This window comes from Sinocyclocheilus grahami, unplaced genomic scaffold (genome assembly GCF_001515645.1).
Source record: "Sinocyclocheilus grahami isolate Dianchi unplaced genomic scaffold, SAMN03320097.WGS_v1.1 scaffold1653.1, whole genome shotgun sequence".
NCBI classification, from domain to species: Eukaryota; Metazoa; Chordata; class Actinopteri; order Cypriniformes; family Cyprinidae; genus Sinocyclocheilus; species Sinocyclocheilus grahami.
In genome coordinates, this window is record NW_015506832.1 from 30,594 (window position 1) to 45,754 (window position 15,161).

The 15,161-nt window shown below is 37.5% G+C and overlaps 1 protein-coding gene across 3 annotated transcripts in view; it reads right to left on the reverse strand.

The window, feature by feature from the left end:
* The window catches only part of LOC107571803 (syntaxin-binding protein 3-like), a 26,498-nt gene that overhangs the window by 3,510 nt on the left and 7,827 nt on the right, over window positions 1-15,161 (reverse strand). For 2 of the 3 annotated variants that reach the window (XM_016258176.1, XM_016258179.1), the window contains exons 3-16: window positions 10,735-10,816; window positions 9,013-9,089; window positions 8,850-8,922; window positions 8,286-8,386; window positions 8,052-8,197; window positions 7,850-7,943; window positions 7,196-7,320; window positions 6,979-7,077; window positions 5,220-5,286; window positions 5,056-5,121; window positions 4,826-4,906; window positions 4,604-4,739; window positions 2,659-2,765; window positions 2,230-2,331 (exon numbers count right to left, since the gene is read on the reverse strand). In XM_016258176.1, coding sequence (XP_016113662.1) covers window positions 2,230-2,331; window positions 2,659-2,765; window positions 4,604-4,739; window positions 4,826-4,906; window positions 5,056-5,121; window positions 5,220-5,286; window positions 6,979-7,077; window positions 7,196-7,320; window positions 7,850-7,943; window positions 8,052-8,197; window positions 8,286-8,386; window positions 8,850-8,922; window positions 9,013-9,089; window positions 10,735-10,816 — 1,356 coding nt within the window. Of the gene's footprint in view, window positions 1-2,229; window positions 2,332-2,658; window positions 2,766-4,603; window positions 4,740-4,825; window positions 4,907-5,055; window positions 5,122-5,219; window positions 5,287-6,978; window positions 7,078-7,195; window positions 7,321-7,849; window positions 7,944-8,051; window positions 8,198-8,285; window positions 8,387-8,849; window positions 8,923-9,012; window positions 9,090-9,308; window positions 9,431-10,734; window positions 10,817-15,161 lie in introns of those variants that run through there. The other variant, XM_016258177.1, reaches the window with a different exon arrangement.

The following is a 15,161-nucleotide window of genomic DNA, read 5'->3' on the forward strand; positions in this document are numbered from 1 at the left end:
CACACAGAGACACACAGAGACACACAGAGACACACAGAGACACACAGAGACACACAGAGACACACAGAGACACACAGAGACACACAGAGACACACAGAGACACACAGAGACACACAGAGACACACAGAGACACACAGAGACACACAGAGACACACAGAGACACACAGAGACACACAGAGACACACAGAGACACACAGAGACACACAGAGACACACAGAGACACACAGAGACACACAGACACAGATTTAACGGACACAAGCGGATTTATCAATATGCAACAAGACATTCATCTTTATTGGCTCTTCTCACTAATGACTAAAACATAACTTTTACATAATATTTGTGTATTAAATCTATTCAAAGTCATCGTGTCTCCTCAGAAGATTTGGATTAAACCACTCGATTCATGTGAATTAATTTTGTCATGTCCTTATATGCTACTTGAAACTTAAAAATGATGGTGGGATGGATTTTCAATGGAGGGACAGAAATCGCTCACATTTCAAATATCTTCATTTGTATTTCACAGAAGAAAACAAGCCACAGAGATTTGGGGCGTCATGAGGGTGAGCAAATAATGAGAGAATTTTAATTTCACAGTTTACATATGACCAACGTTTAATATATATTTTAAGTATTTAGCAACTTGGATCTGCCTTATGCAGGGATACATAGTCATTTACATATAGAAGACATACAACTACAGTAACAAAAACAGTCTACAGTTAAATAAGGGGCATTATAGAAGTTTGTGGAATAAAACTAATGCTACATAAGTGTACAAAAGAAACTCTGATTAATACTATTCTCATGGTGGCTGCTGTGAACCTGCCTGACCAATGTATAGTGCAATTTAATAGTGCAATAGTTTTAATAGTGCAATTTAGTTTCTTTTCTCTTGAAGAAGAAACTGTCCTCTGGAAATCAACACATGACTGTCTAACCCAATGGCTTTTACCAGTGCTATATATAACTGACAAGAAATAAGACATTGTCTTTTTATGATTTCTGGAAGCATGACATTTGATCTGTCAGTCATAACTTAGAATACAATGTCAGTGGCCCTGAACAATTCATATGTGCAATGGGTTATTTTTTACATTATACATTATAACTGTAAGCTCGTATCCTGCTGTATTATATATCAGGGCTCCACAATAAGGACGGCTGCTAGCCCAAGGGCAGTGTGAGAGCACTTCAGGTCAGTTACTTGACTTCTTGGGGTAGTTTTAAATTCACTGTTCTTGTACATCCATTTTTATGTCTTGCAAACATAAATATTTAGTTTTTCAGAATATACATTTATGGTTGCATTATATCTGTATAGTTCTCAACTTGTTGCCATTTTAATTTGTGGCAAATATATTGTGGTCAAAAAAATGTTTGAGGGGTTTTATGTACATTTATTGCGATTTCAGCTGCATTGGCTATTACATCAGACACAAATAAAACATTCAACAACATAATATTATAAATACAATATAATAAAAAACAACTGTTTTCATTTTTTCTGTAAAATTCGACAAGAGCAAGCACAATTCTCTAAAACAGTTTTTAAATGTACTTGCAATAAAATTTAAACAAGTTATTCTTGGTCAATAAAAAAAAAGTCCTTAAACGTTTGCGATAGTCTCGTAAAATTAAAAAATAGGACACACCAAAAATATATGTTTTATAGACAAGTTGGTGATACAGTATTGACATTTTGGTGCTTCTTCACTCCTCAATAAATGCCCATGAGTCAGTCTAGAATGGCCTATCCAACAACTTATAATATATGTATTGTAAGTTAGTATAAAACTTAGTTTTTTTGAAAGAAATACATACTTTTATTTCATACCATTTGATCAGAACTGATACTGAAGTCTAGAGTAATAATGCTGAAAATTCAGCTTTGCACCATTTTAAATTACATTTTTATAAAAAAAATACTCAAGATAGAAAAATTATTTTCTAAATTGCAATAATTATATTTCACAATATTACTGTTTTTTTCTGGATCAAATAAATGCAACCTTCAAAAATATTTTACAAAATCGTACTGATCCCAAAATTTTGAATTTTAGTGTACACTGAAAAACAGTAGTGGACTTAGCACAAAAAAGTGATCATATAAAGCAAAGCAAAAAAAATTTAAATAACACTTTATTGCTGAGCCCTGCATATGTTTGTCTAACAGTGCTTTAGACACAGTTTGGCAACTGACGTTTAGGAGTAAGTGTCACTCACCTCCATTACATCTTTAATGATGGGTGTCCAGCGAGACACTTTGAAAGTCTCCTCATCTGACCGGTCTCTCCGAGATTGTTTACGAAATGAGAACATGCTCGGCTGTTATGAAGAGAGACGGAGGTAAAACTGAATATCAGAAAAAATACATCCCTGTTAAACAGCATTTGTATTTCGCACGTCCAATCAGAAATGTCAAAACTCGATACTCTTAAATCAATAATAAAATTAGCCTTTGCTGTAGTTTAGAAAATGCCATTGAGTGTCATGAAATTCCGTTTGTATGGATGCCAAATACATTTAAAACTACAAAACTGCAAATCAGAACGCATCAGAACCAAATAATAAGTCAACAGTATGAGTGAATTATGCAATATCAGTAGGAAAAGAAGCAGTGCCAGAGGAGACAGAAAGCATCCGCGGACTCACCGTGGATAGGATGGGAACTCCCAGATGTTCCCAGTTCAGGATATACCCTCTCTCATACTCGATTTTCACATGCTGAATCAGTTTATTCAGGTTCTCCGCTGTCGTACCTGCTCATCACACACAAACACACCTTCAGCTGCACTCATCCAGCAGGAAAACACACACTGCCATTCAAAAGTTTGGGATGAGTAAGACTTTAAATGTTTTTTAATGAAGAGCCTCTTCTGCTCATCAAGGCTGTATTTATTTGATCAAAAATTAGTTTGACGAATCTCGAAACTGCCTTTTCTTTCTAAGGTTCTACAGTTTTTATTCAAATACAATCATTTTTAGAAAATAATTCAATTTTTGAAGTTATTCAATCTGGGTTTAGGGCAAAACATAGCACAGAATCAGCACTTTTAAGGGTTTAAAATGATAACTATTAAATGCTGGTTCTGGAACCTTGTCGATCCTAATGTTATTGGACCTGAGTGCAGCCTTCGACACCGTTGATCATAATATTTCGGTTTCTAGGCTGGAAATCCATGTTGGAATTTGTGGAATAGCTCTTAAATGGTTTAAGTTGTATCTAGCAGATAGAAGTTTCGCTGTAAAATTGGGCAAATGTATGTCAGCGCCAGCTCCACTAAAGTGTGGAGTCCCTCAAGGCTCTATTCTTGCCCCCCTTCTGTTGTCATTGTACCTTCTCCCTTTAGGAACTATACATAGGAAACATGGAGTTTCGTTTAATTTTTATGCCGATGATATGCAGATTTATCTGCCACTTCAAAAAGACAATGGGTCTGGTATGAGCTCGCTTTTGCACTGCTTAACTGACATCAAGGACTGAATGGCGTTAAACTTTTTAAAATTTAATGAAAATAAAATGGGTTTTTTTGGCCCAGTCAGCAATCAAACTACTAAGCATAATAAAGCAGTGGTGAAAAATCTAGGTGTACTTTTTGACTTTAAATTTGCCAAGCAAATAAATTTGGTGGTCAAATCTTGCTTTTTTAATTTGAGACTTCTAGCAAAGATGGAGCCTTTTCTCTCTTTTAGAGACCTAGAGACAGTTATTCGCACCTCTATTTTTTCATGCTTAGACTATTGTAATTCTCTCTATATGGGAGTTGGCCAGAAAGCCCTGGCACGTCTACAGGCAGTTCAAAATGCAGCTGCGAAATTGCTGACCGGCACTCGAAAGTGTAATCATATTACCCCTATCTTGTCTTCTCTCAAATCGTTGCCGGTCCATCTCCGAATTGAATATAAACCTTTAGTCTTTAAATCTCTGAATTAGTTGGCACCAACATATCTGGAGACATTAATGAACCGGTATTCCAGTTTTAGCTATTTTTAGTGATTTTTCTTTTATGCCAAAAATCATTAGGATTAAGTAAAGATCATGTTCTATGAAGATATTTTGTAAATTTCCTATCGTAAATATATCAAAACCTAATTTTTTGATTAGTAATATGCATTGCTAAGAACTTCATTTGGACAACTTTAAAGGTGATTTTCTCAATATTTAGATTTGTATGCACCCTCAGATTCCAGATTTTCAAAAAGCTTTATCTCAGGCAAATATTGTCCTATCCTATCAAACCATACATCAATTGAAAGCTTATTTAATCTTAATTTAAAAAAAAATCCTTATGACTGGTTTTGTGGTCCAGGGTCACATATGGCACAGTTGGGCATCGGGTGTCCCGAGTTCGACACCCCCCCACCCCCCTCGCTTCCTGTCAGATCTCCACTGTCTTAAGCAAAATATTGTATATTAAATAATATTGCACAAAATTTGTTATTTTTTCTGTATTTTTGATCAAATACAGTCTTGATGAGCAGAAGAAACTTCTTTAAAAAACATTAAAAATCTTACTGATCCCAAACTTTTGAACGGCAGTGTACCAAGCTGGACAGTTTCCCAATCACTACATGTCAAGAAAGGAAAAATGCCCACCGTTCAGACTGAAGATGTAGAGAAGAACGGCCCGGATCTTATCAGTGGTGTCATGTGGGTGTAACAGCACAGGAAGTAATGTCCTCATGGGGTCCTTGACCTTCTGTCCTTCAGCATCTGCACCTACAGCCAGATCCTACATGCAAAGCACAAAAAGACCATGTGAGACACACTCTCGACAGAAGAGGGTATCCTTTCTCTCAAGGCATCATTAAGCTTTACCTGTTCGGCTTTGCAGAGTTTTTCCACATTCTTCTGGTAATGACTCATCAGATCCTCAGCTAAACTTAAGTGGACATTTTTCTGAGGGAGAGAAATGGGAAACATTAAACTGCAAGTGAGTATTTTAGGCAGCCTCGACCACCACTATTGAGTGTATATGAATGTGATCGTCCACAGTCACAGGCATCATGTGATAGCATGCTCTTTCAGGACATGCGAGGCGGCTTTACCTGAGTCAATTGCTTGCGGAAGGCTGGCATCTTCTTCATGAGCTGTGATAGGCCTCCGATTGAGATCTGCCAATGACAGGGGCATCTATGACATACTCATATGAGGGAATCTGCAACTGGACACTACCGTTATTGTTTGGAGGTGTTGTAAAAATATACTGTACCTTCTCATTGGACTGTTTCTTCTCACCTCTGCTGGCAGAGATTTCCTTCACCAGTTTGGGGATTTGCCTTTGGAATAAATAAATACAATAGTGCTGGTTACATTAACAAGGACATTTATGACAATAATAGGCTTTGTGCTTAACATCACATCTGCTTGTTTTACAGGGGTTTGTTGTGCATAACCCCCATTTGGCAAATACCAAAGCTACAATGCATTTATCTTTTGTGGATAAAGCAATCCCATAATGTACTGCAATAAGCTCCAAGGAGGAGGAAGGAGTTTGGGTCAGTGTGATTTTATTTAATTTTTTTAAGAAATTAATACATTTATTCATCAAGGATGCATTGACTTGATCAAAAGTGCCATTTATAATGTTACAAAAAATTTATATTTCAAATAAATGCTGTTCTTCTGAACTTTCTAATTATCAAAGAATCCAGAAATAGAAATTATATCAAACTATTGGGCAGCACAACTGTTTTCAACATTGATAATAATCCGAAATGTTTCTTGAGCAGCAAATCAGCATATTAGACTGATTTCTGAAGGATCGTGTGACACTGAAGACTAGAGGAATGATGCTGAATATTCAGCTTTGATCACAGAAATAAATTACATTTTAACATGTATTCACATGGGAAACAGTTCTTTTTAATAAAATAATATTTCATAATTAGTGTTGTCAGTCGATTAATTTTTTTTTTAAATTAACACAATTAACCACAAATTATATATGGCTATAAAAATACCCCCAAAAGATTATTTAAAGCTATTTTTTGTTAAATGAGAAAGTATTAAGTAGACATTACAAATGGTAGCTCTTGAAAGAAATATTTTATTTGATTCAACATAAAATTTATTACACATAAACATTTAGGCTACAACGGCCCAACATAAGCTATGGACAAAAAATAGATAATTTGAGAAACATCTCAGATTTTTTCATTCATGCAATAGAAGTAATTGGTAACCAAAACAGCTTTGTTAACAACAGTCTTCAAAATACCTTCTTTTATGTTCCACACAGTCATTCAGGTGTGAGTAAATGATCGAAATGCGGATTCATTCAGAAACTAAACACTGCTGTGTTGCTCAGAGACACACAACAGTTCTGCTGTGGCGTTATAGGTAATATTTTTGATGGCAAAACTGAGAAAAAACAGACAATATTGTGTTTAAAATATAACACAATATAAATGTCTTATTTACTGAACTGCTGTATAAAATTACATTTGCAATCGATATATTCAGGTCAAATAGCACTCATTGCTCTTGCTGCTCGTGTTATATCACTTATCATATGATATAAATATGAGACAAAAACTGGAGCATTTTTGCACTAATATCTTGAATTTTAGGGCATAACTGCATTGTCCTGCATCATATTTGTCAACACTCAACTATATGAAATGCAAGATGACGTACAGGTCTGGGGGCGGGGCCAGTGCATTAACTGCATTAAAATATTTCAATTGCGTTATTTTTAACTAATTATGTTAACATGTTTAACTGACAGCTCTATTCATAATATTACAGTTTTTTAACTTTATTTTTGATAAAATACATGCAGCCTCGGTGAGCAGAGGTGACCTCTTTCAAAAACATAAATCTTACAACCCCAAACTTTTAAACTGTAATGTATTTTATTGAATACAGAAAAGAACTGACACATACAGTCCAGTTTAAAGAAAACTGATCACTCCTCCCAGTGACTGTGTGCCAAACTGTGCAGATTGAACTAAAGTAATTCTACTCACCCAGCGACCTCAGCAATGTGCATGTGGCGTAGTTTGACCCATAATTCATCCTCTTCAGTCAGTAAAGCTTCTTTCTTAGAGCCATCCTTTAACGTATACCTAAGAGAAGACACACAGAAAAACACCAATACGCAGGAGAACCAAAATGAGAGCAGGGGTGTCTGTTAAAGTAAATAAAGATCAATTGATTTGGCTGAATTAAGTTGCGGCGTCATACTCATAGGCGTTGTCCTTTATTGATATGAGGTCAAAAGCCATGGCCTGGTAGGTGAGCTCGTGAAGAATAGGACTAACAGGGTCCAGCGCACGATCGACAATCAGAAGCTGAGCCTGCGTTTTTCCCTGAATGTGAAAAGAAAGTACTGACGAGACAGTTTGTGCAAGCAGAAATATCACTTAAAAGACCACATCAGAAAAAGAACAAGATTACAAACATTATGGGTTAAAACATTTTTTTATAAAAGCCTCAGGGAGAACACAATCTTATTCGCCAATCCTATAAAACTTGGGCTTATACAGTTGCCAATTCATTTTCCTGAATCAGTTCTTTCAAACTATCTTATCCAATGAAACTGCTTCAGAACGGATTGTCATCAATCCTCAAAAATCTTCATGGAATTAAATGCACTGAACAAGCCACTTAACTTATTATTATTTTTTTTTTACAATTAAAAAAATTGTTTTATTTAATTCCCATGTATTTTGTACTGTATTTTATTTCTTGCTTTAAACATTTGAATTTACTTAGATTTTCAACCAAACAGATATTGCTGCTATCCATTTCAGAGCAAATAAATATATTAATAAATACCATATCAATCGGATACGCTGTAATGCGAGGAGGTTGTTATAAACACTCAACAGCTCTCACCTTTTTCTTTGAATTATCATCCAACTCATAATGTCGTGCCAGTTTATTATCCACAAGTTCAGCCAACTTCTTGCCATAATTAAGATTCGGATCTCTACATAGAACAGAAAATGTATTACAGAAACCTAGATTAAAGCTCCATTCAAGCACCAGGTGTAACTTGAGCACATGTGAAGTGAGTAAGAGCAGGCTGACTGTATACTTCTTGAATCTGACTCCAGGATACTCGTCCAGCGTGGCACAGAGCGTTACGATCTGATCAGCTATCGTCTCCAGGGTCTGATCTCTGTCCTGACTGTTCGGAGTGTAGATGCTCTTGAAGGCCTCTGCGTTATCACAGCTGAACACCTGCACAGGTGACACATACAACACACACACAGTCATTAACAACACAATACTCAGCCATAACAGGCTAAACGAATCTCCAGATACTCACCTGTGCTTCCAGTGGCAGAAACGAGATGTTGATCTCTTTACACACTTTAATGTGCTTGGCACAGCTCTTCTTCATCTTGTCGAAGAGCTCATCAGGACAGTCTGTGGCCAGTTTGATACAAAAGTAATGAAAACATCACTCTTGATGAAAATAACACAGCGCTGTCAAATGATTAATCGTGATTAATCGCATCCAAAATAAACGTTTAGTTTATTTTACTGATAAATGTATGCAAGTGTGTACTGCGTATATTTATTATGTATATATAAATACACATACATGCATATGTTTAAGGAAAATATGTTATGTTAAAATATTAAATAAATTTGTATTATATATATATATATATATAATGTAAATTACAGGAATATAAATACATACATGCAAATATTTTCAAAATATATACTGTATGTGCATGTATTTATATATACATAATAAAGATATACCGTTCACACATACATTACGTAATCAAAGACATTTTAGAAATGATTAATTGCGATTAATCGTTTGACAGCACTAACACAATCCATTCCACTTTTGAGATAATCATATCAGTGAACTCACAGTCAGTGAAGAAGACATAGGCAGCTTTGTATTTGGGTTTCGGGTTGAAGTCATTAATAAATGCATCAATACACTGCAAATATAAAACATCCGGGTCACAAACAGATCAACACAGTAAAGTAAGAGATGTTATGCGTATTATTTGTGTCTCCTGAGCTCTGACCATGGCAGTGGGTCTCATGAAATAGATGGCCTTCATCTCTGGAACTGGTTCTCTGTTTTTGTGCAGGTCCTCCACAACTGTGAACAAATGAGAGGTAACACGTTATGACAATAATTCCCCATCCAGCACATGTCGATTCTTTTGCTTGACATGGAGGAAACGAAAAGCTTCCCTTCTGGAAAACACAGGAAGTGTCCAACTCTCACTACACTATGAAGTTAAAACACTGAATCGGCAGACAGCTGGATTTCGGTCCAACACACATGATATACAACAGAACTGGAGCTTTTACTTACTTGTGATGCCCTCCGACATGAGGTCGGACATTTTGCAGCAGGAGGAGAGGAGGCGCGTGGTGAAATGGTCCAGTATGAGGATCTGTGAGAACAGATTTGACATCAATTACAGAATGTGAAACATTCATTGTATTAAGACAATATGGGGCTGTTTACACCTGGTCACTTCATGCGTTTTGTCTGATCGGACAGCTATCCGATCGTGAAAAGACCAGGTGTAAATGCCCTCCGAAAGCTCAAACCACTTCAGGAGGTGGTCTGGTCCGCATTCCAGATGAAACTGGACAAGTGTAAATGCATCTGGTTGTTGAAACCACATATGTAAATTTTACTCCTCTCAAAATGTTAAAATAATAAAGTGTGAGAGCATGTTATAGGCTATATGACATTAGTCAGACTGCGCTAATGCAACACACATCGCTGCGGAGGAGTAGCCGAGCATCTCTTCAGCAATCTGCCGCACAAACTGCCGCGAATGAAACTGAAAGTAAGAAGCAGACGGTCAACACACAATAATCTTTATTAGAAGTAGCAAGACAAACTTTTCTTTCCAGTGCTGATGCCGCGCGCTCTCCTATTGCGGTCTTTGATCTTGAAATGAGCTGATAATTAATAAAACACAGCTCTTATCTTTTGATTTTGTTGACGTGAATTCTGTTAAATTTAAATATAGCGCAGGAATTGAAGATGGGATTTATATCCGTTATGCGACGACACATGAACTGTATGTGGCCAAGTGTAAATGGAAGCGTTTTAACAAATCAGATAGATATCTGATCAGCGAAAACACATGAAATGACCAGGTGTAAACAGGCCCTTTGTGAATCATATACTGGTTTCAATTACACGTTTCTTTTCAAATTAAAATACCCTTCATTATAACAAACGTTCAAAGTGTCAATCAGTGTAATGGTTAAAGGTGGGGTATGTATTTTTTCAAAAACACTTTAGAAAACTGATTCGGGCCGAGCAGCAAAACAAACTTGTAGCCAATCAGCAGTAAGGGGCGTGTCTACTCATTGTGTGGAGGAGAGAGAGTTCAGTGCACAGGACGGACATTAGCCGAGCCGAGCGACAGAAAGATAGAGATGAAAGATAAAAAAACAAAAGAGGAAAACGTCTGCGGAACAAAATAAGGCTTAAGGCAAGAAGTAGGACCCGTGTAAATATCGTATCAGCGGAGAGAACTCAAGGAGCGGAAGGCCTGCGATCGGACGCCGAGGTTGCTTTGTTTCTTCTCGATAGGCGAGTAACATTGGTTTTGCTTTGTTTCACAGAACTAATATATGCTGGCTTTTGCCCCTTCTGGAAAACACAGGAAGTGTCCAACTCTCACTACACTATGAAGTTAAAACACTGAATCGGCAGACAGCTGGATTTCGGTCCAACACACATGATATACAACAGAACTGGAGCTTTTACTTACTTGTGATGCCCTCCGACATGAGGTCGGACATTTTGCAGCAGGAGGAGAGGAGGCGCGTGGTGAAATGGTCCAGTATGAGGATCTGTGAGAACAGATTTGACATCAATTACAGAATGTGAAACATTCATTGTATTAAGACAATATGGGGCTGTTTACACCTGGTCACTTCATGCGTTTTGTCTGATCGGACAGCTATCCGATCGTGAAAAGACCAGGTGTAAATGCCCTCCGAAAGCTCAAACCACTTCAGGAGGTGGTCTGGTCCGCATTCCAGACGAAACCGGACAAGTGTAAATGCATCTGGTTGTTGAAACCACATATGTAAATTTTACTCCTCTCAAAATGTTAAAATAATAAAGTGTGAGAGCATGTTATAGGCTATATGACATTAGTCAGACTGCGCTAATGCAACACACATCGCTGCGGAGGAGTAGCCGAGCATCTCTTCAGCAATCTGCCGCACAAACTGCCGCGAATGAAACTGAAAGTAAGAAGCAGACGGTCAACACACAATAATCTTTATTAGAAGTAGCAAGACAAACTTTTCTTTCCAGTGCTGATGCCGCGCGCTCTCCTATTGCGGTCTTTGATCTTGAAATGAGCTGATAATTAATAAAACACAGCTCTTATCTTTTGATTTTGTTGACGTGAATTCTGTTAAATTTAAATATAGCGCAGGAATTGAAGATGGGATTTATATCCGTTATGCGACGACACATGAACTGTATGTGGCCAAGTGTAAATGGAAGCGTTTTAACAAATCAGATAGATATCTGATCAGCGAAAACACATGAAATGACCAGGTGTAAACAGGCCCTTTGTGAATCATATACTGGTTTCAATTACACGTTTCTTTTCAAATTAAAATACCCTTCATTATAACAAACGTTCAAAGTGTCAATCAGTGTAATGGTTAAAGGTGGGGTATGTATTTTTTCAAAAACACTTTAGAAAACTGATTCGGGCCGAGCAGCAAAACAAACTTGTAGCCAATCAGCAGTAAGGGGCGTGTCTACTCATTGTGTGGAGGAGAGAGAGTTCAGTGCACAGGACGGACATTAGCCGAGCCGAGCGACAGAAAGATAGAGATGAAAGATAAAAAAACAAAAGAGGAAAACGTCTGCGGAACAAAATAAGGCTTAAGGCAAGAAGTAGGACCCGTGTAAATATCGTATCAGCGGAGAGAACTCAAGGAGCGGAAGGCCTGCGATCGGACGCCGAGGTTGCTTTGTTTCTTCTCGATAGGCGAGTAACATTGGTTTTGCTTTGTTTCACAGAACTAATATATGCTGGCTTTTGCTTGAATATGCTCGTGTGTCATGTTCGCTTGTTTGTTCATCTGCAATCGTATTGTCGTTCCTTTCAGCTATGATAAAGACACATTCATATCCACACCCTATAAGCCTGGAGCGTCTAAACCTCCTCCACGGTCTGTTTCAAGCGTCAGCTCCCAAAGCGTGTCCGAAAAGTAAGATAATATGTTTAATACAGCAGATAATAATAGAGCAGATTCTGCCATAATCGTTGCCTGGGTTGTGTACGTATGTGCGGGGCGGAGCTATCAAAATAGGGGCGAGACACTTTTGGGGTAGGGGCATGTTTGCTTTGATGACTTGAAATATCAACATTGCACTGTAAAAAAATTGCTGTAAAAAAATGGCCAAAATCTGACAGTAACATACTGTTTTCCATTAAAACAGTAATGTACTGTAGAAGACAGCATAAATGCATTATGGGGTATTACCATAAGTAATGTTAGCTAGTGAGTGTATGGTTTTAAAATGGTTTTGAAATGTGAATATTTCAAACATATATTTACACGCATTTACAGTCATCAGATTTGATCAATTTTAAAATGTCTCTTCAGCACTGAAATAATTAAAACGTTAATTCAAACATTACACGCATTTTACAGTCACCAGGTTTTATCCAGTTTGTTTTAGATCATCTCTAAACTAAGACTGTTAGTCGCTGTTGAAAACTGGACAGTTAACAATTTGTTGCCTGTTGTTAATGGCTTCAAATTACACACAAATCACTAAACAAACTTGATGTATGAAATGTCGATTATTTAATGTAAGTTTAAAGGTGGCGTATGTTTAAAAGGAGAACAGTTTTAGTGTTTAATATCTACAGCAAAAACATATATTATGATAACTTGATTTGCGGTTAGAAATGTAGTTGCTTAGATTGATACGGGTTGTAACCAAAATCATCCATTATACTTGTATTCTTTCTGACGTATTTTAGTCGAATATCAAAGGATGTTTAGTGTAAACACTTATTCAAAATGTTGATTACATGGAATTGACTGCCTTGAGCAATTGTATGGCAATCGCGTATGCTGCTTAATTTTTTTCTTCAAATTGACAGCAAAAATGTCCTCCTGTCAGGCCTGTGGTCATAACTGTGCCACAGTATTGGCTTATGTAAAGCACATGAGAATTCATAAAAATACACCTAATTAAATTTTTTTGCATCAGTTTTGCCAGATTGCAGTGGGTCTTTTCCAGCTTTTATGCGTCACATTTACAGACATGGCAAATCTGTGGTTAAGCCTAGGTTGTGTCATGAAGTTGAATTGACATGTCATGTCGATTTCTGCAGGGAAGTGTAAGAACTTGAAGTCCTTTAATTCTCATTTGAAAACACACATCAGAGAGGGGAAAACAGCTGCTTGAACAATACAAATGAAATCCATGAGCTGCTTGATGCCTTTGTCTGATCTCATTGCATCTTGATTTAAAAAAAATTGTGAACTGTCTCCTGTGCATAGTAATACACTTGTAATTTTAACAAGTAAATTACTTCCAAGATATAGAAAAACGGGCAGCAAAATTTGACAAAATACCTCATGATGTCAGTACTAGTTACTAACAATGTGCAAAACCCAAACTACCCTTTTAAGTTTACACGGTGTTCCTTATAGTTTTTCATTCAGTCTCTGACGATTGTAATTTCAGGTGCTTCATTGGCATCAATCCTGAAAAAGGCACAAAGGCCACCCAGGGAAAGGTTACCTCGAAGAGGACAGGGGCGATTGTCCAGAAACAATTCTCCACAGTGAATGCACATGTCTCCACACTATTGAAGATCCTAATCAACTTTCAGTGGGACTTCATATAGGTCAGTGAGCTCTCCTCTTGTTTCTGTCTGTGTTGTTTTGTCAGACTGATGTTGCCACATTAAACCCAAGTTAATTTAAAAAAGTAAATGTGTGCTAAAAAGAACAAAAGCAATACAACCTTTAAAAAAATTTTCAGGAGTGTAAAGGAATGAAAATCTAAAAAAATTTAATGCTATCAAATCAATCAGTGCTTTTCAAACCTGTCCTGGAGTACCACCAGCCCTGCAAATTTTGTATGTCTCCCTCATCTATCACACCTGATTCAACTCAGCTCATTAGTAGAGACTGCAAGACCTGTAATGGGTGTGTCAGATATAGGGAGACATACAAAATGTGCAGGGCTGGTGGTACTCCAAGGGCTAGCTTACACTGGCACAAAAAAAATCTGATTTTTTTGCTCGCATCTGACACAGATCGTAATTTGTTGCACACGTGTAAACAAGAAAATCCGCACAAGATTAGATTTTTCCGCATCCGATCTGGGCCACTTCCAAATGTGGTTTTAAATCAGATACATATCCGATATCTGGACATGCGACCTATTTCTAAACACGCATATCTGATTCCTCTTGGAATTCCAAGCCATCACAAGGCAAGGGCGGCACGTTTGCTCACTAAAAGATAGCTTTTATGTTGTATTATGAAGCAGACGTGCCTGTATATGCATCTATTTTTTTCTTTTTTAAAAATTGCACGCACGCACACACAGAAACACGCAGACACACACACACACAGACACACACACAGACACATACACACACACACACAGACACACACACAGACACATACACACACACACACAGACACACACACAGACACATACACACACACACACAGACACACACACAGACACATACACACACACACACAGACACACACACAGACACATACACACACACACACAGACACACACACAGACACATACACACACACACACAGACACACACACAGACACATACACACACACACACAGACACACACACAGACACATACACACACACACACAGACACACACACAGACACATACACACACACACACAGACACACACACAGACACATACACACACACACACAGACACACACACAGACACATACACACACACACACAGACACACACACACACACACACAGAGACACAGAGACACAGACACACACACACACACACACACACACAGACAGCAGCTGAATTTCAACCTCTGCTTGGTTAATTATAAACCAAAAGCTTCACTGGGTGGGCTACTCTCTCCCTTGCTCGCTCTCTCGTTATCATTATATTCGAATTCATTCAAATAAATGTAAT